The sequence below is a fragment of the Gossypium hirsutum genome, chromosome D06 (genome assembly GCF_007990345.1).
Source record: "Gossypium hirsutum isolate 1008001.06 chromosome D06, Gossypium_hirsutum_v2.1, whole genome shotgun sequence".
NCBI classification, from domain to species: domain Eukaryota; kingdom Viridiplantae; phylum Streptophyta; class Magnoliopsida; order Malvales; family Malvaceae; genus Gossypium; species Gossypium hirsutum.
Window position 1 is genome coordinate 3,128,257 of NC_053442.1, and position 26,312 is coordinate 3,154,568.

The window sequence follows — 26,312 nt, forward strand, 5'->3', positions numbered from 1 at the left end:
GTCGTCTCACTCAATCCGGCTTCCTCACCCACTTCTCCATTTTTCGCACGACGAAGTTAGAATTGAATCTTCCAGGTAAAACGTTTCTCTTCGCTTAAAGCTTTCAGTAGCTAGGATATGGGTGAGTTGATTTGCCGATAGACTCGTATATTTGAATCTCAAGAGTCTGAATCTGTTTATATGTGCCTTGATATCCCAAATGCACTCCGATCTCTGATTTATTTGGTTTGTCTGTGTTGCATTTCTTATTACCGATAATAAATCCCCTTCAATAATCGTTTTTGACACTCACATCTCTATCACTATTTGCACTGCCAATGAGCACGCACGGGCCTCTGTTGCAAAACCTTCTTTCTTGTTAGTCAGTATAGTTTTTGTTTTATTTTGGTCATAGTTTTATTTTAATTTAGATGGTTGCATCAATTTACATTGGGGATAGTTTGATTTTTTCAGTCCTAATGCCGTACTCATATTTTGATTATAACGTAAGCATCTATGGTACATTTTATTTATTCCGTCAAAACAGTTTTACTGCTTGCTAATTAGTATGTTCTTGTTTTGTTAGTAGTTTTCTTTTTGATTTAAATTGCTGCATCTATGATATTTTTATTTATTCAGTAGTAATGTTTTACTCAAATGTGATTATAACATAATTAATTGAGCATTTATAATAAAATATTATTTATTCAGTCTAATAGCCACACAATTACTATAACATTGCAATCAATTTACATTATACTATAGTTATTCTTATATAAATGACCAAGCTTGCTTTGATACCCTTTCTTTTTTTCCTGGGTGAAAACAATTCCATTGAACCTAGCTTCTCCACTTCTCTATAGTCATTTTTGTTTCTGGTTTGCTGTAGGCCCACAGCTATGGATGTACCACACTTTGTTATCAATGATTATAATTCAGATACGTGTAAGGGTGTCTTAACGTTTTCAAATAAAGAAATTCCTTCAACTTTTCTGACTTATGAAGATGAGAGAGCAGCTCTTAGAATGTACGAGTTCTTAGTTAAACATGCCAATGATAATGACTTACTCAGGTGTCATCAAATCGTATGTCATGAAAAGAAATGTCTACTTGCGTTTGAAGATTGTTTAAATATAATGGAATTTTTTGAAGAACAGAAGAGTGACTGGAAACATAGGTGTTCAAAGAGGAGTAGGGCTAGCTGGTTTGGTTATATTAGGAGGGATTTTGTAAAGATATTTTAAGATGCTGCCCGTATTTGGGCTAGAAAAGCTGATAAAAGTAGATGTAAAAGCATTTATACGGAAAACCCAATTAAATGTTTGTTTATTACGAAGAATGGTTCTGAATGTCGGGTAAAAGTTTTACCTAATTTAGATGGACCAAAGAGCAAGATGAATGATGACATTGAAGAACTTAAAAATTTGATGGACGTCATCATAAATTACCCGTTCGGATCAGATAAGCCAGATTATGATCGTTTCAATTTGTCTCCTGAACTGAGATGTTTTCTTCGTTATCTCAAGTCTGAATTTTTGTAAGTTGATTGATTTTTTTTATCTTTATTTTAATTTCATAGTTTTTTTTGGGGTTTACTTACATGTTTATGTCCACATTGACAGGGATTACATGAGCCCCAGGTGCTTACTTGATTCGCCTTTTATTTGGGGAGACGCTGATAAGTGTCAGTTTCTTATCAATCTGGATTATCTCCTGAAGAGAGGAGTAATTGATCTTAACCGTTTTAATAATTCTTTACATAAGTGTTCAGATGGAAATTTGAGTAACTGGATATATGCTTTGTATAACAAACCGGTGCTGTATAAAGTATATGACTATAGTCGAAATCGTTACAAACTCTTGACCGCTGCTGCTGTTGTACGATTCTGCTCAAATGTTTTCCGGCATTACAATGACTATGCAGATGAATGCGGGGAAAGAAAAGTAAGATTTCGATATTTCTGATAATATTCTATTTAGTTTTGTTACTAAATTCTACTTAAATTGCTTATTTTTGTAGATTGGCAAGATTAGGATCGTGAGAAAGTTGAGGGAGGCCCTGCCAAATTTATTTGTGGATCTATTTGACGGTTGTATCAATCATGCATACTGCTTTGGAGATTTGTATGAACCCGATTATTGTAAATTTATTTTTGTAATTCATATTAAATGAATAATGTTATATTAATGTTTTGACATAGGAAACGAGCTTTTCGCAAACCTTTGGCTTCTGAATACCGAGACTGACACATTGACAAAGCAGAGAAAAGTAAGTTAAAACTACAAAAGGTACAAGTTTTAAAGATGCCTCAATATTGTGTAAGCTCATACATAGTGTGCATGATTATGTTTTCACTGTTAGGTAGACCGATTTAGAAGAATTCAGCTTTGACTTCTGTTCCTTGTCTTTTTATTTCTCTTTTTCTTTCTTCAGATTCTCAATGTATACATACGAAAATATGAAAGTGGGGGAGAATTCTGGCCTATTGTTTGTTTTGTTTTTGTATGAATTTTGTCAATATATATGACTGGCTTCTTGTTTGTTTGCTCTTTTCTTTTCTTTTTTTTTTTTTTGAAGTCTTTGGATCAGTTTGGGTCTTCTTTTCATAATGCTGTTATTGTTTTCTCACTTTTACATTTGAACAAAGGATTTTGATATTTACTTTTGATAGCATGTTTATTTTGTATATTTTACGTGTTCAAATCAATTTATTCTTTAATTATTTCCTGTTAATTGGTGAATTTTATGTTTAAATCTTGTCAGGAACGAAGTTCGGATGCATTAATTCAAAGACAAGTAGAAAAGGATGAACGAGAAACAAAAAAAAAAAAAAGAGCCTTTTCAGTTAAGCCCAGCAGCAACTTTACTTTGGGCTTTGGTATAATCTCTCCCTCCCTCATTTATTTTTCCAGCTCAATAGTTAATATGGACTTTGTTTGGAATAATTGAATTAAATATGTCTCATTGATTTGCGTTTTCAGATGGCTGCATCTTTTTGTCTCGTTACTACTTCTAATAGTCTGGGAATAGTGATAGTAAACTACTTGGTGACGCCAGTTGACCGGGGTGTTCGACATTTGTTTCGTTTTGTAAAATTGTTCAAGACCTCAATGATCAACGACAAAGTCTGATCACAGAATAACCTCCAGTGCAAAATACTGTTGAAGCGGCTAAAAGGTATACTCAAACTCAAGTAATCGAGAAATATGTAGAAGATTGGCTGACTGATGCAACAAATGTCCTAAAAAATGTGGAGATTTTGGAACGTAGAGTAGAAGAACATTAAAAATGTTTACGTTGCTTTCCTAATTTATGGTGGCAGTATAGACTATGTAAGGCTATAGAGGATGAGGTACCATCCATCAAGAGGCATATCAATTGGTCTAAATTTGAAAAAATCGGGCATCGTGTTCAGACTCCTATTATAGAATTCTTAGCATCTAAACATATTGATACGAGTCACAAAAGCCCAAATTCTTGAAGGCGAGGCCCAATAAGAAGATTCCAAGCCCAATCAAGAAATCCACCCATACTTAGTTGAAAATCAGGCCAAATTGTCAAAGTGGCCCAAGTTGTAAAGTTTTATTTTTATTTATTTATTTATTTATTTTATTTAGTTTAAATTTTTATATTCAGTCCAAGAGTCCCAAATAAAAGACCCTTGGCCGAATTTTCATATTAAAATAATTAGGAGTTTTTTTTAGTTTTAGTTTTAGTGTTCTAATTAAATTAGGAAAACATTTGAAAGGCCTATTTATATGGCTTGGCCAGCCACCCTACATTACATTACAATTACATTGAAAATTTCAGATTTGATTTGAGTGAAAGTTCTCTTTGAGTTCTTCAAGGATTTTCTCTTGAGTTTTCTTTAGAAGTTGTTTTAACAATCTTTTTGATTGTGGGAGCCATCTTCAACCTTCTTCTTGCCATTGATATTCTTTGGAGGGGAGATTAGAGCCGTTTGAAGGGAGTTGTGAGATCTTTCGAGATTTCAAGGCTTCTTAGGACTTATCTTTTAATTTCTTACTGTCAATTCTTTCTTTATTTCTACTTGTGCTGAATCATTATCTAATCTATTTTCTGTTCTTATTGTGTTTTCAGCCTTTTTCTATCTTAAGGAATCAGCCCAAAAATCCTCAATTTCTAGGGTTTTTCCATACTCTTTTTGGGTGAAATTAGATTGTCGAAATTTGGGGAAAACTATCTTGGTGTTCAATTGGGCAGAATCACAATCTCCTTGAGGGTTTCAAGAACCCTAACACTTATTTCTATTCTCAATTTGATTCTTTGCTGATTTGGGGATTTTATTTCAGATCTGAAAATTCAAAAATCTAATCTTTTAATTTTCTGTTTCGTTTCAGATCTAATTGTTTAGGGTTTTCGTAGGAGTTTCTCGTGACTTGGCAACTCGATCTTGGTCCGCGCGCAACCCCGTATCATTTGGTATCAGATTTTGGGCGTTTTGGGTGTTCTTGGTTGATTTCTAAACTGATCTCTATTTTTTAAAGCATAAACGGCAGTTTTACCCAGAAAAATTGTTCAACAAAAAATTCATTTGAGTGGGTAAACGTTGTCCGATTGATCTGAAATTTTACATACATGTTTTTGGCACTGTGATTGAATATAAAAAAATTATTCCCGCAAAAAAATCAGTCAAAAAAGTCAAAAAAATAAAAAAAATACGAAATTCAATAAAAATTTAAAAAAAGATTTAGCGGGTTGAATTTGGTGCCCAAAATTTCCAGATCAAAAATTCAATATATAAGGACACTCCAGATTTAATTTCGTGATTTTTGGAGATCGGGAACACCTCGAATGAAGTTGTCAAGTTACTCCGCAGTTTTTCGGGTTTTCTGTTTTGAGCAATTTTTATTGATTCTTAGCTGTAGGTTTTCATTTGTTTCCCTTTATTCTTCCTTTACGTTATCTAACACCTTCTTGTTTCTTGTGTTAGTAGGATTTAAACGTGTGCACAACTTCTTCCTCGGTGCAACACGAATCAATTGGTGTCTCGTCAGTTTTTGGCATCCTAGTGCAAATTAGGATTCTTTGATAGTTTGGTTCATCCACTCTCTAATTGGTTGATATAAACTCTGATAAAGAACTCACAAGATTGAATTCGACCTCATTGAGAATTTGATTTTTTCTTTTTGAGTGATTAACGGTGAGGTTTGATAACTTTTATTTTTGAGTGTTGAGTGTTTTGCAGGTTTTAAAAAAAATGTCTACAGGTGATAATAATAGTGACATATTTAAAAAATTCCAACAACAGTTGGATGAACAGGCTGCTGCTCTTCGAGCTTTGACTGCTACCATCAATGAGGTGCAATTGAATCAAGAACCTCAATATCGAAATCCAATCAAAGAAGATAGGGATAACCAACCCCAGAGGCGCGACCCTCGACGTGTCATTAGAATGGATGATGATTTTCATGATCGTGGACAATCATCTTTGGCAAAACCAAAGAGCGAGCAGCAACAAGAACATCTCTTTCATACTCGCTGCCACGTACAAGGTAAGCTTTGTAGAGTTATTATTGATGGTGAAAATTGCTCGAACATAGCCAGCACGACGATGGTGGAAAAGCTTTGCTTAACCACTACCAAGCATCCACAACCTTATCAACTACAAGGGCTTAGCAACGAAGGCCAATTTAGGGTCACTCAACAAGTGCGCATCGCATTTTCTATCGGTAAGTATCAAGACGAAGTTGTGTGCGACGTAATGCCTATTCAAGCCTGCCATTTGTTGCTAGGAGAACCGTGGCAACTGGATCGAAAAGTCACTCACGATGGTCGTACCAATAGGTATTCTTTCAAGCATCAAGGAAAAAAAACTCACCTTAGTGCCGCTCACTCTGGAACAAGTCCATGAGGACCAAATCAAACTGAAAAATTCTGTTAAAACAAGTGAGGAAAAAGAAAAAGAGAATGAAAAAGAGCAAAAAGAGATTGAGAGTAAAAAGGAATGTGAAACAGAAAAAAAATTGAAAAAGAAGTTGAAGAAAGAAGAGAAAATGAGTTAGAAAAAGAAACAAAAGAAAAAGACGAGGAAAGGCTAGTGAGGAATGTTTCCACTAACCAAGATATGAATTTTTCTTGTGTTGCTACTTTTCAGGTTCCCGAAAGATCGAAAGATAACTTTCAACTTCAATACCTCTCAAATGAAAGACGCTTTCATACGATCAACTTAGGCAAAGATGAAATCACACTACATGATCCCGAAGGTAAGCGATGTAAGGAAATTTTAGAAACCGAGTCCAGTGCAGATTTGAAAATTATTAATAAAACTTTTGGTGACTTAGTTCTTAAAAGATCCCCTCATTTTGATCCGATTAATTGTTACTCTTCGATTGTGGTTGATAAAGTCATTACGAAAAGAAGCGTGATTTGTTATTCTCTTGATTTACCTTGTGTAAAATCCTCGAATTCGTCCAAATCTGTTTTGGAGAATAAGGTAACGAAATTTTCCAAATTTGTTTTCAATTTATATTCGTGCCTTAAACAGTTTATGTGGTTGTACATGAAGTTTGAGTTCCATTTGACAAAGGTTAACTCAACAACGGAGATTCGACTACACTATGCCCCCGATGAGCGAAGGTTTGTTTTAAATGAAAAAGGTAAAATCGACCCTTATTCTTCTGCTTATCGAGGTAAGATGCTTGAAACCTTTGAAACACTTTTGTACTCCTCGAATAGTGATAAAGATCGTGTTGATGAACACTTAGATCGAAACGTGCTTGACTGTCCTATTTTATTTATTGATGATCTATCTGTTTTGATGGTTGATAAAAAGATTCTTGTTTTTGATAATGCATGTGTGAGTGAATCTATAGACCGTCGATTAATGCATGGTATGATTATGCAACTCTGTGAACCATGTAAATCTTTTCAAATACCTAATTGTGACGATTATGTTTACCATTTGATTTATTACTCGCAATTTATTCATGGTTTGTGGGAACAATGTGAGACGACTGAATGCCTTAAAACATGTCCATCTTTGTTTCAAATATTTGACGAGGCAGTGGTGAGTAAATTAGATTGTTTGCATGGTAATCTGAATCTGTCCATTCACATGCGTTATACCTGTTCTGTTATGCTTATGATTGGACTACAAGCTTGTTTCCGTTGCTATTTACTATTTCATGGCTATTCTTTCCAGTGGACTCAATTGCCATTACTCCCGTTCGATAGAGGAAAGTCGAGTTCATTTGATTTTTCAGATTCGAGGACGAATCTTTTGAGGAAGGGGGAATGATACGAGTCACAAAAGCCCAAATTCTTGAAGGCGAGGCCCAATAAGAAGATTCCAAGCCCAATCAAGAAATCCACCCATACTTAGTTGAAAATCAGGCCAAATTGTCAAAGTGGCCCAAGTTGTAAAGTTTTATTTTTATTTATTTATTTATTTATTTTATTTAGTTTAAATTTTTATATTCAGTCCAAGAGTCCCAAATAAAAGACCCTTGGCCGAATTTTCATATTAAAATAATTAGGAGTTTTTTTTTAGTTTTAGTTTTAGTGTTCTAATTAAATTAGGAAAACATTTGAAAGGCCTATTTATATGGCTTGGCCAGCCACCCTACATTACATTACAATTACATTGAAAATTTCAGATTTGATTTGAGTGAAAGTTCTCTTTGAGTTCTTCAAGGATTTTCTCTTGAGTTTTCTTTAGAAGTTGTTTTAACAATCTTTTTGATTGTGGGAGCCATCTTCAACCTTCTTCTTGCCATTGATATTCTTTGGAGGGGAGATTAGAGCCGTTTGAAGGGAGTTGTGAGATCTTTCGAGATTTCAAGGCTTCTTAGGACTTATCTTTTAATTTCTTACTGTCAATTCTTTCTTTATTTCTACTTGTGCTGAATCATTATCTAATCTATTTTCTGTTCTTATTGTGTTTTCAGCCTTTTTCTATCTTAAGGAATCAGCCCAAAAATCCCCAATTTCTAGGGTTTTTCCATACTCTTTTGGGTGAAATTAGATTGTCGAAATTTGGGGAAAACTATCTTGGTGTTCAATTGGGCAGAATCACAATCTCCTTGAGGGTTTCAAGAACCCTAACACTTATTTCTATTCTCAATTTGATTCTTTGCTGATTTGGGGATTTTATTTCAGATCTGAAAATTCAAAAATCTAATCTTTTAATTTTCTGTTTCGTTTCAGATCTAATTGTTTAGGGTTTTCGTAGGAGTTTCTCGTGACTTGGCAACTCGATCTTGGTCCGCGCGCAACCCCGTATCACATATAGTATCACTTGTGTCCTGGTGAAGCTTGACACACTGTTTTCCTTATGCCATGATGAAAAGAAGTATCCAACCTTTAACCATTTTACACATAAATCCTGTAATGAGAGTTTTGTTGTACTGTGAACGGAAAAATGTTTTCCTTCTATCACTTTGGTTGCAATTATTATACCCAATTGGTTTGATAATTAATTATATTCTACATATATTTTGAATTTGGTTGCAATTATGCTAGAATAGAGTTTCAACATATAACTGGTGTTTTTTCAAAGTCTCAATAAGTTGAGTGATAGCCAAAGTTTTGTCATATATCTCCCTGCATATACACAAATTAGGACTTCAAGTTCTTTATATATGAGTGGCCTTTATAATGTTTCAATCAACCATGAACCATCATCATCATCTACATTTTTTTAGAACTTTCTTATTGTGAATTGTTTAACCCAATTTTACCAATTTACTGCCACTGCTTTTATCATTTCAGGCACAAAGTGGGAAACTCAACTTGAGAGCCCAGCATTGTGAAAAACAAGCATTGTTTCCTTCTTGTTAGTAAACTATCTGATTCAATCAAATAGTTCATCATTAGGTACTTTTTACTCTCTTTTAGAATCTGGATTTTTTAGAACAATTCATGTACTGATTTGAATGAATATATCTACTCTTTTTTTGTCACCCTATCTCCAACTTAAAAGTTTAACTTTTTGTTATAAAATGGACTATATTTTATTTATTAAAAGCAAACAAAGTTTAAATAAATAAAAGGCCACTAGGCCTGTTAAAAAAAAAAGCTCAAAACTAAATAAAATACAAAACAACCAAGCATAGTGAAACGGGAAGTGAGCACCTCGTCTCGTCAGTTGCATCTGTCATTTTCTTTTTTGAGGGTTTTACTTTCGCAAATCACTCCTTTCATTTCTTCCTCATTCTGTTCACTCTTATCTTCGAAAGAACACTCATTGTCGTTCTTTCTTCCAGAGTTCAGGCCATCGTCGTCTGACTCAGTTCGGCTTCCTCACCAACTTAGATAAATATGAGAAAAAAATTTAATAGCATGTTTTGTGCTTCTTGATGTTTGCTTTGGTGTCGGGTCCTTGTAATACATACATACATACATACATACAGAGAGCAAAGCTATTGGAAGCTATGCAATGATTTCATATACATGCTGTGTGTTGCCATAAAGTAGTTTATAGTGATTTAAATCAGCAAAATTTAATCAAAAGAGAAAAAGCTTTAAGTTGTTATGATTCTACCTCTTCTGATTGGTTCTCTGTGACATTTGATGCTTCTCTGGTCTTTGTTGAAAACTTGTAAGGATCTATTAAGCAAAGGTCTGTCTGAATCAACAATTGAACAAGCTCATTCATTGTTGGACGTTGAGATGGATTCTTACACGTACAACTCATTGCAATTCTAAGAACTTGAATCATCTCATCCTTAAATGACCCCAAGTTCTTGTGTATGACCTCCATTACCCCTTCCTTTGTATCCAGCTTTGTTGTAACCCAATATGCAATGTTCTTTTACTCTCCGAAATCGGCATCCACTGGTTTCTTCCCTGTTATTAGTTCCATCTGTTGAATATTGGCAATATCCCACATTAGGAAAAGATAGAAAGGGAGGGGGTTTGGTTTGTTATATATAGAACCCCTCCCCCTTTGGTTGTATCATCCCAAAATCTTCTCCTTTGTAATATTTCTAGAGGAAATATTAATTTGGTAGTGTCCGAGGACGTAAGCTAAATTGGCCGAACCTCGTTAAAACTCTGGTATTTTATTTCTTATTTGTTTGCTTTTATTTAATAGCTTTATGTTGGTTATATTTATTTAGTTATTATTGCTATAAATATCTAAGTGAGTTCTGTCTAGTTGTTGGGTTTTAAGCGGGACCATTGTGACCCCTCCAATTTAACTGGGAATTTTCTTAGTATAATTGTTGGCATAATAATTATCTAAATATTTCTGATAATATTGTTATTAATATTATCGTCGCTTCCGCAACAATTGGTATCCGAGCCAAGGTTTTGTAGTATGCTCTGTGTTTGCAGCTTAGTCTGATCTTACACATCAGAAACATTTCCTAAAGCTTGTGGGTATTCTGCATTTGGTGGCTATTAAGTAGAAGCTATGGCAAAAATGACAGAAGAAAAACCATCCATATCAACAACTTCCACTTCGTACATTTTGCCGAGGATTGGAACTGCAAATACGAGATTTGTAGTGGAAATTTTTGATGGAACAGGTCATTTCGGCATGTGGCAAAGTGAGCTTCTAGATGCCCTCTTTCAACAGGGTCTAGATATTGCCATTGAGGAAGAAAAACCAGAAGGGGTTGATGATAAAGAATGGAAGACCATCAACCGATTGGCATGTGGTACAATTCGATCATGTCTTTCCAGAGAGCAGAAGTATGCATTCAGTAAAGAGACTTCTGCAAGTAAATTGTGGAAAGCATTGGAGGAGAAATTTCTGAAGAAGAACAGTCAAAATAAGTTACATATGAAGAAAAGACTGTTTCGTTTCAGTTATGTTCCTGGTACCACGATGAACGAGCACATTACCAATTTTAATCAGCTGGTGGCTGATTTGTTGAATTTGGATGTGACTTTTGAAGACGAAGACTTGGCGTTAATGTTGTTGGGATCGCTTCCTGAGGAGTTTGAGTACCTTGAAACTACTCTACTTCATGGAAAATCGGAAGTAACTTTCAATGAAGTAACTGCTGCATTGTATAGCTATGAACTACGCCGAAAGGATAAGTTGAAAGGTTCAGGTGAAGCAGCAGTGGAAGCATTGGTAACAAGAGGTCGTCAGCAAAGTCAGTCTAAGGGGAAGAGAAGAAAGTCCAAAGGTCGAGCTGTTGCCAAAGATGAATGTTCTTTTTGCAAAGAAAAAGGACATTGGAAGAAAGATTGTCCAAAATTGAAGAAAAAAGGGAAGACTCCGCAAGATGCAAATGTTGCAGAATGCAATAGTGAAGCAGAGTCAGACTTTTCTCTTAGTATGACATCTTCAACATTATATGCAGATGAGTGGATCATGGATTCTGGTTGTTCCTATCATATGTGTCCCATTCGGGAATGGTTCTTTGAATTTCAAAAACTAGATGAAGGGGTTGTTTACATGGGTAATGATAACACATGTAAAATAGCCGGGATAGGTTCAATTAAACTGAGGAGTCATGATGGATCTACTAGAATTTTGCGGGATGTACGATATGTCCCAAAGTTGAAGAAGAATCTCATCTCTTTGGGGTCGTTAGAATCTAAAGGCCTAGTTGTGACAATACGAGATGGAGTTCTTAAAGCAACTTCAAGAGCATTGGTGATGTTGAAAGGCATAAGAAAGAACAATCTGTATTACTACCAAGGTAGTACAGTGGTCGGGACAACAGCAGCAGCAATTTCGAGTACCAAGAAGGACGCTGAGGCAACACAGCTGTGGCATATGCGTTTGGGCCATGCTGGTGAAAAATCCTTGCAAACTCTAGCCAAGCAAGGATTATTGAAAGGTACAAAGACTTGCAAACTTGAATTTTGCGAGCATTGTGTTCTGGGAAAACAACGAAGGGTGAAATTTGGCACTGGGATTCACAATACTAAAGGTATTCTGGATTATGTGCATTCTGATGTATGGGGACCGTCCAAGACTCCATCACTTGGAGGAAGACGTTATTTTGTCACCTTTATTGATGATTTTTCCAGACGAGTTTGGGTGTTTCCTATGAAGAACAAAGATGAGGTGCTTGAAGTTTTCCTTAAGTGGAAAACTAAAGTTGAAAATCAGACAGGAAGGAAGATTAAGGTTCTCCGATCAGACAACGGTGGAGAATATAAAAGCGATCCTTTCCTGAAGATATGCCAAGATTGTGGCATAGTAAGGCACTTCACCGTAGGTGGAACACCGCAACAGAATGGGGTGGCAGAGCGTATGAATCGAACGCTTGTGGAGAAAGTTCGATGTATGTTATCTAATGCTGGATTAGATAGAAAGTTTTGGACTGAGGCTGTGACGTACGCTCAACATCTCATCAATCATTTGCCATCATCTGCTATAAATGGCAAGACTCCTTTGGAGAAATGGTATGGAAAACCTGCTACTGATTATGACACCTTGCGCATTTTTGGTTCTATTGCATATTATCATGTGAAAGAATCAAAGTTAGATCCAAGAGCAAAGAAGGCTCTATTCATGGGCTTCAATGCTGGTGTTAAGGGATATCGTTTGTGGTGTCTAGAGGCAAAGAAGACGATAATCAGTAGGGATGTTACCTTTCATGAATCTGCCATGTTGAATAAGGTAAATCCAGAAGGAGTGAGTAGTACTTCACAGCAGGTGGAGTGTACTCCGCAGCAGGTGGAGTTTGAGCAGAGTGTGGTAATTCCAGCAAAAGGTACCACTAGTGATTCTTCATTGGCAGATGCAGAGTCAGATGAGGAAGAGGTTTCTACCCAAGAACCTCAACAGCAATCAGAGCCAATTGCAGTCAGAAGGCAGAGACGAGAAATTCAGAAACCTGCTCGTTTCACTGACATGGTAGCTTATGCACTTCCAGTTGTTGATAATATTCCATCCACTTACACCGAAGCCATTCAGAGTTTAGAGAATAATAGATGGTTAGGTGCAATGGAAGAGGAAATGCAATCTCTAGAGAAAAACAAGACGTGGAAGCTGGCACAACTACCAAAAGGGAAGAAGGCGATTGGTTGCAAATTTGAAGACACTATTGAAGTTTGTGTTATGAGAAGATGTTCGAAGATGTGGAATATCGCCAAGGTGGAGATTTGTTGAATATTGGCAATATCCCACATTAGGAAAAGATAGAAAGGGAGGGGTTTGGTTTGTTATATATAGAACCCCTCCCCCTTTGGTTGTATCATCCCAAAATCTTCTCCTTTGTAATATTTCTAGAGGAAATATTAATTTGGTAGTGTCCGAGGACGTAAGCTAAATTGGCCGAACCTCGTTAAAACTCTGGTATTATATTTCTTATTTGTTTGCTTTTATTTAATAGCTTTATGTTGGTTATATTTATTTAGTTATTATTGCTATAAATATCTAAGTGAGTTCTGTCTAGTTGTTGGGTTTTAAGCGGGACCATTGTGACCCCTCCAATTTAACTGGGAATTTTCTTAGTATAATTGTTGGCATAATAATTATCTAAATATTTCTGATAATATTGTTATTAATATTATCGTCGCTTCCGCAACACCATCAACACCACCCCGAAACTATAAACATCGCACTTCATTGTCACTTTATTCGAATATGCATACTCTGTCATAACCAACAATCACATTAAGTTCAACAACAACAAAATGAAATAACATATGAAATAACATGACGTGTCTTACCAGGGGCTAAGTAACCATATGTGCCTGCTATGATTGTAGAGGCTGAATCTTTCAATACTTTGGCTATTCTGAAATCGGCAACTTTGGGTTGATAATTCATATCAAGTAGGATGTTGGTTGGTTTGATGTCTATGAATGATTGGTGGTAATAGATGATGGGGAAGGTATGCTAAGCCTTGTGCAAACCCAAGTGCGAAATGGAACCATCCTTTATGTAGAACATCCCAAAGGTTTCCATTTGGCATGTACTCGTAAACCAAAAGATGACATTCGAAGTTCGAGAAGTAGCTATATATTTTGACTCGTAAACCAATGCTTCGAGGAATTCATGTAGGTCAAAAAATGCTTTATGGAAGCTCTTCATGTCGTACGAACAAAACGATGAAGAGAAGGTCTCGTCATGTTCCAACACAAATTAGGAAAGCAATTGCAACACTTTGGATTTGCTTGCATTTTATTTTCAAGGCCTTTTCAGCCTTCGACAGCCAATCCTTGACTACTTTTTCCATTTTTTTGGTTTTTCCTTTTAGCCTTTTTAGCATCTTCTTGCAATCGAATTTGTGAGTTGATCAATGTCTCTTCTTTCTCCAACTTGTCAGCATCACAAGTGTCGCTAATAGATTGCAGACTCTTCAGCTATAAATTAAATTACTTTTACTTCACCGTTTGAAATCAATATGTATAATTCCATTAAGATTCCCTTTAAATTTATTGAATTTTGCAATTTAATCATCAATGCAGATATTGGAAATTTCATTATTCAACGCTGCAATTTACAATTATTAACCACATATAATACAATTTACACTGAATACACAACAACAGAATTTCAAGGTTCAACATTGTTGCTGTTGTTTATTTGGCTACATCTTCTTTCTTTTACCAATAAATCCCCTAAATTTTTTTATTTCACTCATTTGAGCCATTGAACGTTAAAATTACAATCAATTAAACTTTTTGACCATTAAAGTAAACGATCAAGGTTACAAAGCTATGGGTGCCAGTTTTTTCCTGGCTGTTTTTACCCCGTGGCATACTAAGATGGTTCCATGTGAAAAAAAACAAACATTTTATATATTAAATCATTAAAAATGCATTTTTATGATTTTCTATGAATTTTTATAAATTTTTATTTTATTTTAATGTTTTATATATAAAATACTATTTCCCTAAATTTCGGGAAAGAACGGCCTAAAATCCTAATTTCTTTTTAAAATCGACATATTTGCTTAACTAAGACATGAAGAAAATATTGTATTGTATAATTGAAAAGATTTAATGCAATATAATTTTTACTTTTAAAAAATATATAATATGAAATAAAAAGAAATTAAAATGAAAAAAAAAAAGAAAAAAAATCCACTACCTAGAAACCTTTTTTTGTTAAATTAGTTGCATAAAAAAATTAACTTATGGAAAACATAAAAATGATTAAAAATTGTAAAAGAAAAAAAATATGTTTGTTTATAATTTAAAATATTAATTATTTTAAGTAAATTAAATTTAAATTAAGTTGGAGAAGATAATAGACATAGATGAATGTATAATAATACTTTATTATCTTTAGATTTTAAGATGTGGCACTATTTTATTGGTGCCTAAGAACTGTATGTTTTAGGATTTATTCCCTTCATTTTATTATCAAATAAAGGAAAAGGGTTTTTTATTTTTTATTTTTTCAATTATTTTTTATTTTATGAGATTGACAAGTCTATAGTTTCATGAATATTTATATAACAAAATTAAAAAATATATAAAAATTATTAAATATTAGTTTAAATTTATTTATTTCAATGAATAAAAATTCAGGAAAGATAATTTGCGTGAACTATATAATTAACATAAAATTCTTCATGAAAAACCTTTTTTTTTTGCTTTTAATGGTCAAAATATGCTCTAAATCGCATTTTGGTAGAGTTTGATATTTGATTTTATATTTTAAAAATTAAAAATTTAATATCTTATTTATCGATTTAAAAATCATAATTCAATCATTTATATTATTATTATTTTCTATCAAATTTATCAATTTGTCTATCTTTATTTTCAATCAAATCATATATCGTATTAAACACACAATAATTAAATCTAAATTTTTTTCAAATTATAAAAACTTAAAAAAAACTTTAACTTAATTTTAAAATGAAAATATTTAAATTTAACTATAAAATATATAAATATTAATATAATTTTTTAATATCTTATCAATCAATCCAACTTATAAATTAGTTAACTAATTAATAATGGGCCTTAAGCCCAACTTCCTAATCTCAAAGGCGGGTAAATGGGCGGATAAGAGACCCGAACCAAGACCGAACCGGATTAGTCGGCAAGACTCGAGAGGGGCCGTTGCTCCGATTTTTTACTATAATTGACCGGTCTAATTTGACAGATTTTCGCGCAAAAAAAGAATAAAAGACAGGAGAAGTGTCCTTGCTGATAGAAGAGCATGCTATATTAGCTGATCGATTGATTTTGATGTAGTTGAAGCAAATAGATATAATGTCCTTTACATTCTTAATTAAAACTGACAATTGGTTTTCATTCTGTTGAACGGTGAATTGTTTTTTGAACTATTTGTTGTTTTCTCCTACTTATTTAATGAGTTTTATACTTCACTCTGAAAGCTTAATGCAGTAGTGTTTTAGAGAGCAATTCTTTGTTAATAAGATTAGAAGATCTTGCAGCCCCAAGTCTTGTTTCTGATGAAATATTTGGAGTATGGAGGATTGATGGTACGGACAACAGTTTTGCAGCACAGCCTTTTCGAATCAAATATGCGAGACAGGATGTTTATCTCTCTATCATGGTTGCCTTTGATCTACCTATTCCTGAAAATCAGGTAGCCAATCTCTTTCTTGTGTATTTCTGCATTCCCTTGAACAGGGAAGCACACCAAATACGTTACCAACCAGAAACCTTTCTCTGCCTTCTGATACCTCTAATCTAACAGATGCTAAAATCTCTACTCCAACCATATGAAAATAGAAATGATATTGGATCTTCCTGAAAGTCGACAGGGTTTTCTTTCAATCTAATTTTGCTACTCAGAAAGGAAATGTATAGAAGCTTTTCTACTTTGATTCTGTTTGGCTATTGTCTAGCCATGAAAGTCAATTTTGTTTCTCATTTTGGCACTGATGTAGCATTATCCGACAGGGTCCTCCCTCATCAGCTGCCATCTTGGAGTTTGAGCTTCTATATGCTCCTGTATTGGTGAATGGGTAAGTTAAGAACTCCTATTTACGCATGGATGATTAAAATTTAAAGTTTATACTTATATTCCTTGTGCTAATGTGTTTCATTTCTCTTATCAATTTTTTTTCTAAGTTAAAACTGCCCATAATTGATTGGGATGCATTCAATCAGTTCTGATTTTTGGGCTTCTCCTGATTATTGCCCGGCTGCCATCCATGAATTCCCAATTCCTCCTAAAGCTCTTTTAGGACTTCATTCTTATTGCCCTGTTTACTTTGATGCATTTCATGCTGTTCTTGTGGATGTAAGTGTTCACACGACTCTGCTAAAAACTGGTTCTCGCAAGGTCCACACGAAGGTACCCAGGTTTGTCTCAGATCTAGAAACAATGATGACTAACCTTCTCACCAACCGTATTCCTCTCATCTCCTCTTCCGAACCTTTTTCAGGGTGGTGGCGGGGGTGGTTGTTTGGGGGGAATGAGATAAAGGGAGAGGGGTGGTTTCATTTATTAAAGTAAAATTGTGCTTTGATGATATGTTGAAGTAACTTGACCTGTTGAATCATTTCGGCATTGCTTATTCTACAACTAATGATGTTTCTGGTGAAAGCATTGATGGATCTACTCAGGTTTGTTCTAAACTTTTAAAATTGAAATGCAATAACTACCCTTAACCATAGCTTTCCCATTTGTGCTTCTGCTTGATTGTGGCATTACATTCAATAGATTTTTGGTGTCACTACTGGAATGTGGCATGGATAAATGTTCTATGGCTGTAATATAATCTCAGAATCTAGTGTACAAGGTGTGTGCATGAGAACAAAGTTTATTACCTTATTGTGGATCTAGTCTATTCATTGGACTGGTGGAAATTGTAGTGTTGACACCATTTTTTGATAAAACGGGGTCGACTTGGGTTTTGAAAAAAAATGAAATCGAATGTGGGAGTCGCCACCAATCTTTTTTGATGAGGTGTGATCGGGTCACCTCGAAAAGTGGTTGTTTTTAATAAACGATTTGATTTTATTAAAATAACGATTTTGGCCCACAAAATTGTAAAAAACAGGTTCGGGAGTCGGTTACGTACGAGGAAGGATTAGCACCCTCGTAACGCCCAAAAATTGGTACCTAGTTGATTAGTTAATGTCTTAATTTCGAAAATTGTAAACTTTGAAGAGATTTAAAATACGATCTTTTATTGAAATACGAAAAATATTTGAAAAGAAAAATGGCATACTTCATGTTGATCGAGAAAAAGAATCGCATCCCGTAAGTTAGGACACAATGTCTTGAATTCCTGAGGCGCGAATGAATTGCCAAAATTTATTTATTTTAAAAGATCTTTGATTATCTCGAGTTTAGGAAAGAGATCATGTCCCGTGAGTTAAAACACGACTTTTCGTTAATTCCCGAGAGCATTTAAGAAACTTTGTTTAAAATGATTCGCGTTTTTAGATTTGTCGAGAAAATCAAAACCCCGTAAGTTAGGGTACAATCTTTTGAATAATCGAAACACGAAAAAAATAAGTTTTTATATATTGAATAAAGTAAAAATATAAAGAATGCGAAAATAAATTACATTGGATACGCATGCGAAATAACAATAAATACGATAGTGTGACGTGATACGAACGATAGCAACAAAATGAGATATGAAAAAATGAATTAATAACATGCTGAACAATGAGTATATAAGTAGGTTAGCGTGAATAAACAAATAAATAAGTGAACAGATGCAAAAGGGTATATGCATATGTAAATGTGTATATATAATAAGGAATATGCAAGCATGTGTATATAAAAATTAAAAATATGTATAAAAGATATATATATATAAGATTTATTAAATATATATATGAAAATAAAAAATGTGTATATAAAGATATATAAATAATATAAGGTATAAAATATATATAATATATATTAGAAAAGTATATAAATACGTAAATATGTACATAAATAATAATAAAAGGATAAATGTATGCTTATATATATATTGTAAAGTATGTGTATATATATTAAGATAACGTAGGCATGTACACTTTATAATTATAAATAAAAATGCATGTATATATATAGATTATAAAATATAGGTATGTATATATATATATGTTTTAAAATATGCATGTAAAAAAAACAAAATACATCAATAAATATATAGATTACGAAGTATAAAATATGTGTAATGTACAAGTATTATAATAACAATAATAATATAGTAATTATATTATATAATAATATTAATGATGTTGAAACAATTAATTTTTAAAATAAAATAAGCTAAACAGTAAAATAGGATTAAATTGAAAACAACATTAAACTTTGGGCTCGAAATTAAAAATAAAAATAAAAGGATTAAATAGTAAGGCACGCGAAAGAGAGAGGAGCGAAAGGGAAATTTTCCCATTTTGGTTAAACGGCACCGTTCCAGCGAGGATTAATTTGTAATCATGAAAATATTACGGGGAAAAAATTAAAAAACAAAAAAGTTAATTAAACAATCCTTAAAAAGCGGGAGGACTAAAGTAGAAAATATCCCCTCGAACAAAAACGTGCGGATCCTAGAGGTGAAACGACGTAGTTTGGAGGGCCCTATATAAGCCCGAAATTCTTTTAAAAAAATCATTTCTTCTCTGTTTTTAAAAAAAAAGGTTTTGTTTTCTACAGACGGGTCTGAGGGCCCAGACGGCGTCAAGCCAATCGCCGTCTTTCCGGCCACTGGTCACCAGTGCCGGCACCGCCGTACACGATAATCGGAGGGCCAAAATCCCTCTTTTCAGATGATCTAAAAGCAGGTATAACTCTCCCTTTTTTAACTCCCTTTTTATATATAAATGTATTTGCTGTGTGTATAAAAAATGGTAAATTGATAGATGGTTTCGAAATGAAATAAAAATAAAAATAAAAAAGGGAAGAGACATTGGATCCTTTTATGCTTTCTTTTTGCTGGAATCTGTTTCTCTTTTCTTTATATTTCTAAGTGATGTTTTTACAAAAAGAAAATAGGGGAAGCCGAACCCCTAAAACGATAGCCAAGTTCGGCTTTTATACATCTCATTCATTGTTAGTGCTGTCGTTTCTCTTTAAATGTTTGCAGGTACTTGATGCCATGACAGTGGCGGTGGAGCAGAGGCAAGTGGAGCGCGGAGCTTAGGGCGGTGGCAAGTGGGGTACTAGGATTTCCTGCTTCTTCTTTTTGTTTGATTATTGTTTTGGGCCATTTAGGCTGTGGGATAGTTTGGGCTTTGGGTGTTGTATTTGGGCCTGGGTAGTTGGGACTAGGGTCAAAAATTGGGCCCTACATGTAGGTTATGGTTAGTAAAATGTATGAATTTCATGAGGCTTGATTATTTAAGCTGTAAGAGTTTAATATAGCCATAATTTAAGTGGTATGGGTTTAATGGAACTTTTCTTGTGGGTTATGTGGGTAATAAGGGAAATTCATTGTATTGCTTTAATTCAGCTTCTTGTTATCCTTGATAATCAATATTAATGCACTAATAGTTTGACTATGTGGTTGACCAGGCACTGGATCAAGTGGCTTCTACTGATCTAAAACAGGTCATGCTTGTTAAGGCATTATTAAATGCTAATGATACACTGCTTGCGGAGCTGCAAAAACTTTGTGATGCCACTAACCATGCCATTGATTTGACTAAATTTATCTCCAAAATGAACGATATGAATTTCTGCAAGAACCGGTTGGTGCTGATCCTGAAGATTCAGCACAAGGCAAGCCAGGAAATGGTCTTCAGGTCCTTGCTTTATGTTAACGAACAGTGTACTCTTATTCTTATTTTTGTGTTTTAATATATTAAAATGATAACACCTTTGTCTCTTAACAGAGAGTAAATGGCAGATTAGAGTTTCAAAATGATAGATTGGTCCATAATTTATCGAAGGATGATGTACTTAAAATATTTAATCTATCGGGTGATCAAGTGTTTTATTTATGAGCATAACTCAAAATGAATAAATTATCCAAAATAGTAAAGAAGGATAATAAAGAAATTGGTTGGGAATGCATATCTTGGAAAATAATAAAGTATTCCAAGAACAACAAATTCAATATAAATAATATGAGAATTGGGTGCCCCAGATATCGCAGCTTGAACTTCTCTGTACAAATTTTCTGAAGACCATTCTGAGTTTGACATGTGTTTAGGAGATCTACATTGCTTTGTCGATGCCCCAAGATGTCGCCTACCCTTTCCTGTTAATTCAGGTATAACAAGATCACCACATGCCCCAATCTGATCAAAATTTGAATTGCTCTGATCACCTCATGCCCCATTCTGATCAATATTTGAGCCGCCCTTTTCGGGTTTTCAACTCAAATCCCCTTTAGTCTAAGATGCCCTTTGCGGGTTTTCCCCTTAGCCCCTCCATTTTTCATTTTTCATTTTCATTTTCATTTTCATTTTTATTTTCATTTTTTTTACTCAAAAGTGCCCTTTGCGGGTTTTCACCTTGGTTCTTTTTTCTTCTTTAAACGACGTGTTTCTTGATTGGATCCGATTTTATAGGATTAACAATCTCACTCAGGATCAGTGCTCCTCTAAAAATGGTCATCTTTACAATATAGAGACATTCCCGATTTGGCATTCATTGCCCTCTAGAATCCTTTCTTTGAGGAAGGATCTTCTTTCAACATCCAGCCCTCCTGTGGAATTCTCTAGGACGAGCCTGTTTATTATGAGCTCATATCATTTATTTATGGTACATCCGACCTTGATGAATAGCTTTTAACCCTTTTCCTAGGGCCAACTGATCACATCGAGATTGAATCCCTCCAACAAGCAATGAGGGGATTTCAATAGGTAAAACTACCTCAATCCTGTAAACCAAAAAGAGAGGTGTTGCCCCAGTACAGATGTTCGACAAGCAATGAGGGCAAATGGTAATTTCTCATGCCAGGTCTTGTTCACCTCTAGGTAATTCGATGACAAAGCGTGGTGTCTGCTTCTGAATTGATTTCAGACCTTAGTTATCGTGCTATCATTTAAGTTCAATGCATTTTCCAATACCATCCTCTTTGAAATTCTGTATCGGTATAGGATGACCTTGATCCATGAAGTAGCCTCTCAAAAAATAAAGCAATGCCCATTAGAAGTCTTCGATAATGGTGATGTCCATGCCCCATTTTGCTCAAAATTTGAGTCGCCCTTTTCGAGTTTTCAACTCAAATCCACCTTTGGTCAAAGCGCCCTTTGCGAGTTTTCGCCTTGACCTCTCATTTTTCTTCTTTTTCTTTTATTTTTTATTTTAATTTTTCTTTTTATTTTTTTTTTGCTTTTGATTTTGATTTTGATTTTTTGATTTTTTTTGAATTGGATCTGAACCCATAGGATTAAGCAAGTCATTGTTATCCCTTTTCGAAGAATTTTCCTTGATATAGAGCCTTTTGGGGCGCCACTACGACAGAAACCACTATTCTGACTACGCCTAGAATCGGGCTGTTACACTTAATCAGGATAAAATCCCACAGAACTTGAAGAAATGGAAGCTCGACTTCAAATGGGCAAAGCTATGCTGACTCAATGAGAGAGGCATTGCCCCGGCAAAGAATTGCATCGTTCGCACTGCAAATTTCTGACATCGTGCTGTTGTGTAGGTTTCATTATAAGAATCGAGGCATACCCTGGTATGATCATACAAAGACATCTTTGAACTCTAGAGGTAACTCAACAAGGTCTTGCTTCGTCTCTGTGGTCAGGTCAATTCTAGTCTTCACAAAGCTCACAATTTCTAATGATTCCTTGAGAGGTAGGATTTGTTTATCCTCTTGTTCTACCATCCTCAACAAGTTTGGAGATAATCTACGATCTATGTCATTTCCAAAGTCATTAGATCCGTCTAAACACATGTCTCGCTCAAGTGGAAAATCTGAGTTTGCAGCAGTTTCATTCATGTCATTGATATCTGAGGACTCATAATAAGTACCAAAGAATATACAAAAGAATGTATAAATTTGTGAATAATTATTTATACAATATGATTATGAATGAATGAATGATGTGGAAGAAAATCCAAAAGAATGAAATAATCAAAAATAATTATTCAAAAAGAATGAAAGAATATTGGCTCAAAAAGGAATGCAAAGATGTATTTTATTAGAATAATAACGTTCAGACATTAACCTATTTCCCAAAGGAATTTCTATCGCTTTAGGCTAAAAACAACAAAAATGTTCTGAACATTACTCTAAATAAGCTCTGATAACCATAGAGATTTCTTCCGCAAGCTAATTGCTTAGAACACTCCAGATTTATAAGGGTGGGTATCTAACAAGGTCCTTTTTCCTTTGCGTCTTCATATATGGCATTGATGTGAATGCTTCCCAACACTTCTTCATACATTGCATTCATCCCATTGTCAATATGATTGGGTAGATGGCTTTCTGCACTAGATGAGTCACCCAACTTAACAATACCCATGTTGTGGGAGAGAAGAAACTTGCCTAAAAACCATGTACAAAGATGACAATCTTTAAATCACGGCCACTTTGCGCAGCACTTGCACTTGATAGCTTTTTCACAGCTTCAGAACTAGGAACAGTGCTTGTGGTAATTGAATCTATTATGTCCAAGTTCCTCATGTACAAGTTATCACTAGAAGTATGTTGAGGTGCATTCATTACATGCTCTATAATTACAATAGGAATTCCTGAAGGATCTCTAAATATATGCATGTCTTGGATTGATCGGTTGTTCATCTGTGTGCAAACAATCATTACCGGTAAACTAAGGCATATGTAAATAAAAACAATAAGTATTAAATATAAGGACTTACCCTCATTTGTGCAATACTTTGCCGATGAAGCTCAGCCCGCATAGCTGCCATCTGTGCAGGCTGCATTCCACAAGATGAATTTGAAATTGAAAAAAATTATTGTTGTTCATAGCCGATTATGTCAGCCAAGAAATAAAAACATAAATGAGTAATTACATCATCTGTTAATTTCCACAAACTTGAACCCCTCTTATGCACGATTTGGTGGGAAGACTCATCAAAACTGCCATTTATGTAACGATGAGGCATGTCAACTTTGGAGTACACCATCCATATTAACCATTCAGCTCTTCGATCTTTAGCCCATTCATCACGAAGGAAGTCCAATATCCGTATCTTACTATCCCTGGAAAGAGACTTAAGTTTTAATAAGAGGGATACTGAGCATAACAAGCCTACATTTAGGGGAGAAAATGTTTAACAGCAAGAACAGGAAGTGAAGATGTATGTGCTATCCTATGGAAATTCAGGAAAGTGTTCCATAAATAAAACACTTGATCACCCGATAAATTAAATATTTTAAGTACATCATCATTCGATAAATCATGGAGCAATCTATCACTTAGAAACTCTAATATGCCATTTACTCTCTGTTAAGAGACAAAGGTGTTATAATTTTAATTTATTAAAATAAAAAAATAAGAATAAGAGTACACTATTCGATAACATAAAGCAAGGACCTCAAGACCATTTTGTGGCTTGCCTTGTGCTGAATCGTCAGCATCAGCAGCAGCCGGTTCTTGCAGAAAGGAATCAAATAACTTCATATCATTCATTTTGAAGATAAATTCAGTCAAATCAACAGCATGGTTAATGGCATCACTAAGTTTTTGCAGCTCTGCAAGCAGTGTGTCACGAGCATTTAATAATGCCTTAACAAGCATGACCTATTTCAGATCAGTAGAAGCCTCTTGATCCAGTGCCTGGTCAACCACGTAGTCAAACTATTAGTGCATTAATTTTGATTATCAAGAATAACAAGAAGCTGCATTAAAGCAATACAAAATTTCCCTTATTACCCACAGAACCCACAAGAAAAAGTTCCATTAAATCCATACCATTTAAATTAAGAATTGGAAATGGATATATTAAACTCTTACAGCTTAAATAATCAAGCCTCATGAAATTCATACATTCTACTAACCATAACCCACAATTTCCACCAAACTAATGAATAGACTAGATCCACAATAAGGTAATAAACTTTGTTCTCATGCACACACCTTGCACACTAGATTCTGAGATTATATTACACCCATAGAACATTTATCCATGCCACATTCCAGTAGTGACACCAAAAATCTATTGAATGTAATGCCACAATCAAGCAAAAATCTCTGTAGTTATTAGAGCTTATTTAGAGTAATGTTCAGAACATTTTTGTTGTTTTTAGCCTAAAGCGATAGAAATTCCTTTGTGAAATAGGTTAATGTCTGAACGTTATTATTCTAATAAAATACATCTTTGCATTCCTTTTTGAGCCAATATTCTTTCATTCTTTTTGAATAATTATTTCTCATTATTTCATTCTTTTGGATTTTCTTCCACATCATTCATTCATTCATAATCATATTGTATAAATAATTATTCACAAATTTATACATTCTTTTTTATATTCTTTGGTACTTATTATGAGTCCTCAGATATCAATGACATGAATGAAACTGCTGCAAACTCAGATTTTCCACTTGAGCAAGGCATGTGTTTAGACGGATCTAATGACTCTGGAAATGACATAGATCGTAGATTATCTCCAAAATTTGGATGTTCCTTCTTAATCAGGATAAAATCCCACAGAACTTGAAGAAATGGAAGCTCGACCTCAAATGGGCAAAGCTATACTGACTCAATGAGAAAGGCATTGCCCCGACAAAGAATTGTATCGTTCGCACTGCAAATTTCTGACATCGTGCTGTTTTGTATGTTTCATTATAAGAATCGAGGCATACACTGGTATGATCATACAAAGACATCTTTGAACTCTAGAGGTAACTCAACAAGGTCTTGCTTCGTCTCTGTGGTCAGGTCAATTCTAGTCTTCACGGATCTAATCATTGTTCTAAACTTTTAAAATTGAAATGCAATAACTACCCTTAACCATAGCTTTCCCATTTGTGCTTCTGCTTGATTGTGGCATTACATTCAATAGATTTTTGGTGTCACTACTGGAATGTGGCTTGGATAAATGTTCTATGGCTGCAACATAATCTCAGAATCTAGTGTGCAAGGTGTGTGCATGAGAACAAAGTTTATTACCTTATTGTGGATCTAGTCTATTCATTAGACTGGTGGAAATTGTGGGTTATGGTTAGTAGAATGTATGAATTTCATGAGGCTTGATTATTTAAGCTGTAAGAGTTTAATATATCCATTTCCAATTCTTAATTTAAATGGTATGGGTTTAATGGAACTTTTTCTTGTGGGTTCTGTGGGTAATAAGGGAAATTTTGTATTGCTTTAATGTAGCTTCTTGTTATTCTTGATAATCAATATTAATGCACTAATGCATGAGAACAAACTTTATTACCTTATTGTGGATCTAGTCTATTCATTGGACTGGTGGAAATTGTAGTGTTGACACCATTTCTTGATAAAACAGGGTCGACTTGGGTTTTGAAAAAAAATAAAATCGAATGTGGGAGTCGCCACCAATCTTTTTTGATGAGGTGTGATCGGGTCACTTCGAAAAGTGGTTGTTTTTAATAAACGATTTGATTTTATTAAAACAACGATTTT

The 26,312-nt window shown here is 34.4% G+C and overlaps 3 protein-coding genes across 4 annotated transcripts; 2 read left to right on the plus strand and 1 right to left on the minus strand.

Moving 5' to 3' along the window:
• The first annotated feature begins 1,237 nt into the window (after positions 1 to 1,237).
• Positions 1,238 to 3,544, plus strand: LOC107941368 (uncharacterized). Its single transcript, XM_041095022.1, has 6 exons — positions 1,238 to 1,516; positions 1,602 to 1,923; positions 2,000 to 2,103; positions 2,181 to 2,248; positions 2,744 to 2,858; positions 2,962 to 3,544. The coding sequence occupies exons 1-4, from the start codon at positions 1,374 to 1,376 to the stop codon at positions 2,224 to 2,226; spliced, it is 615 nt and encodes a 204-aa protein (XP_040950956.1). The 5' UTR covers positions 1,238 to 1,373; the 3' UTR covers positions 2,227 to 2,248; positions 2,744 to 2,858; positions 2,962 to 3,544.
• A 13,366-nt stretch (positions 3,545 to 16,910) lies between these two features.
• LOC121218191 (uncharacterized) lies at positions 16,911 to 20,737 on the plus strand. 2 transcript variants are annotated; one of them, XM_041095020.1, is made up of 3 exons: positions 16,911 to 17,149; positions 17,356 to 17,413; positions 20,310 to 20,737. In XM_041095020.1, exons 1-3 carry the CDS (start codon positions 16,941 to 16,943, stop codon positions 20,592 to 20,594), a joined length of 552 nt encoding a protein of 183 aa, XP_040950954.1. In that variant the 5' UTR covers positions 16,911 to 16,940; the 3' UTR covers positions 20,595 to 20,737. The 2 variants fall into 2 exon arrangements, 1 of the variants encoding a protein (XP_040950954.1); XR_005914398.1 differs by lacking the exons at positions 16,911 to 17,149; positions 17,356 to 17,413 and adding exons at positions 19,433 to 19,579; positions 19,882 to 19,954.
• A 2,494-nt stretch (positions 20,738 to 23,231) lies between these two features.
• On the minus strand, positions 23,232 to 23,925 carry LOC107941359 (uncharacterized). The gene is made up of 3 exons (XM_041095021.1): positions 23,733 to 23,925; positions 23,577 to 23,636; positions 23,232 to 23,499 (listed from the first exon to the last, which is right to left on the minus strand). The coding sequence occupies exons 1-3, from the start codon at positions 23,844 to 23,846 to the stop codon at positions 23,245 to 23,247; spliced, it is 429 nt and encodes a 142-aa protein (XP_040950955.1). The 5' UTR covers positions 23,847 to 23,925; the 3' UTR covers positions 23,232 to 23,244.
• Positions 23,926 to 26,312: the final 2,387 nt, after the last annotated feature.

Bases quoted from the DNA above. Each gene is read 5' to 3' on its own strand.
- LOC107941368 (XM_041095022.1), top strand. From the start codon at position 1,374: ATGAATGATGACATTGAAGAACTTAAAAATTTGATGGACGTCATCATA. The intron at 1,517-1,601 runs GTAAGTTGATTG...CCACATTGACAG, and splicing joins TATCTCAAGTCTGAATTTTT to GGATTACATGAGCCCCAGGT. The intron at 2,104-2,180 runs GTATGAACCCGA...GTTTTGACATAG, and splicing joins GCATACTGCTTTGGAGATTT to GAAACGAGCTTTTCGCAAAC.
- LOC107941359 (XM_041095021.1), bottom strand. From the start codon at position 23,846: ATGGTGTACTCCAAAGTTGACATGCCTCATCGTTACATAAATGGCAGT. The intron at 23,637-23,732 runs GTAATTACTCAT...TGTGGAATGCAG, and splicing joins TGTGGAAATTAACAGATGAT to CCTGCACAGATGGCAGCTAT. The intron at 23,500-23,576 runs GTAAGTCCTTAT...GTTTGCACACAG, and splicing joins AAAGTATTGCACAAATGAGG to ATGAACAACCGATCAATCCA.
- LOC121218191 (XM_041095020.1), top strand. From the start codon at position 16,941: ATGCATTCAATCAGTTCTGATTTTTGGGCTTCTCCTGATTATTGCCCG. The intron at 17,150-17,355 runs GTTTGTCTCAGA...GAATCATTTCGG, and splicing joins GTCCACACGAAGGTACCCAG to CATTGCTTATTCTACAACTA. The intron at 17,414-20,309 runs GTTTGTTCTAAA...GTGGTTGACCAG, and splicing joins GCATTGATGGATCTACTCAG to GCACTGGATCAAGTGGCTTC.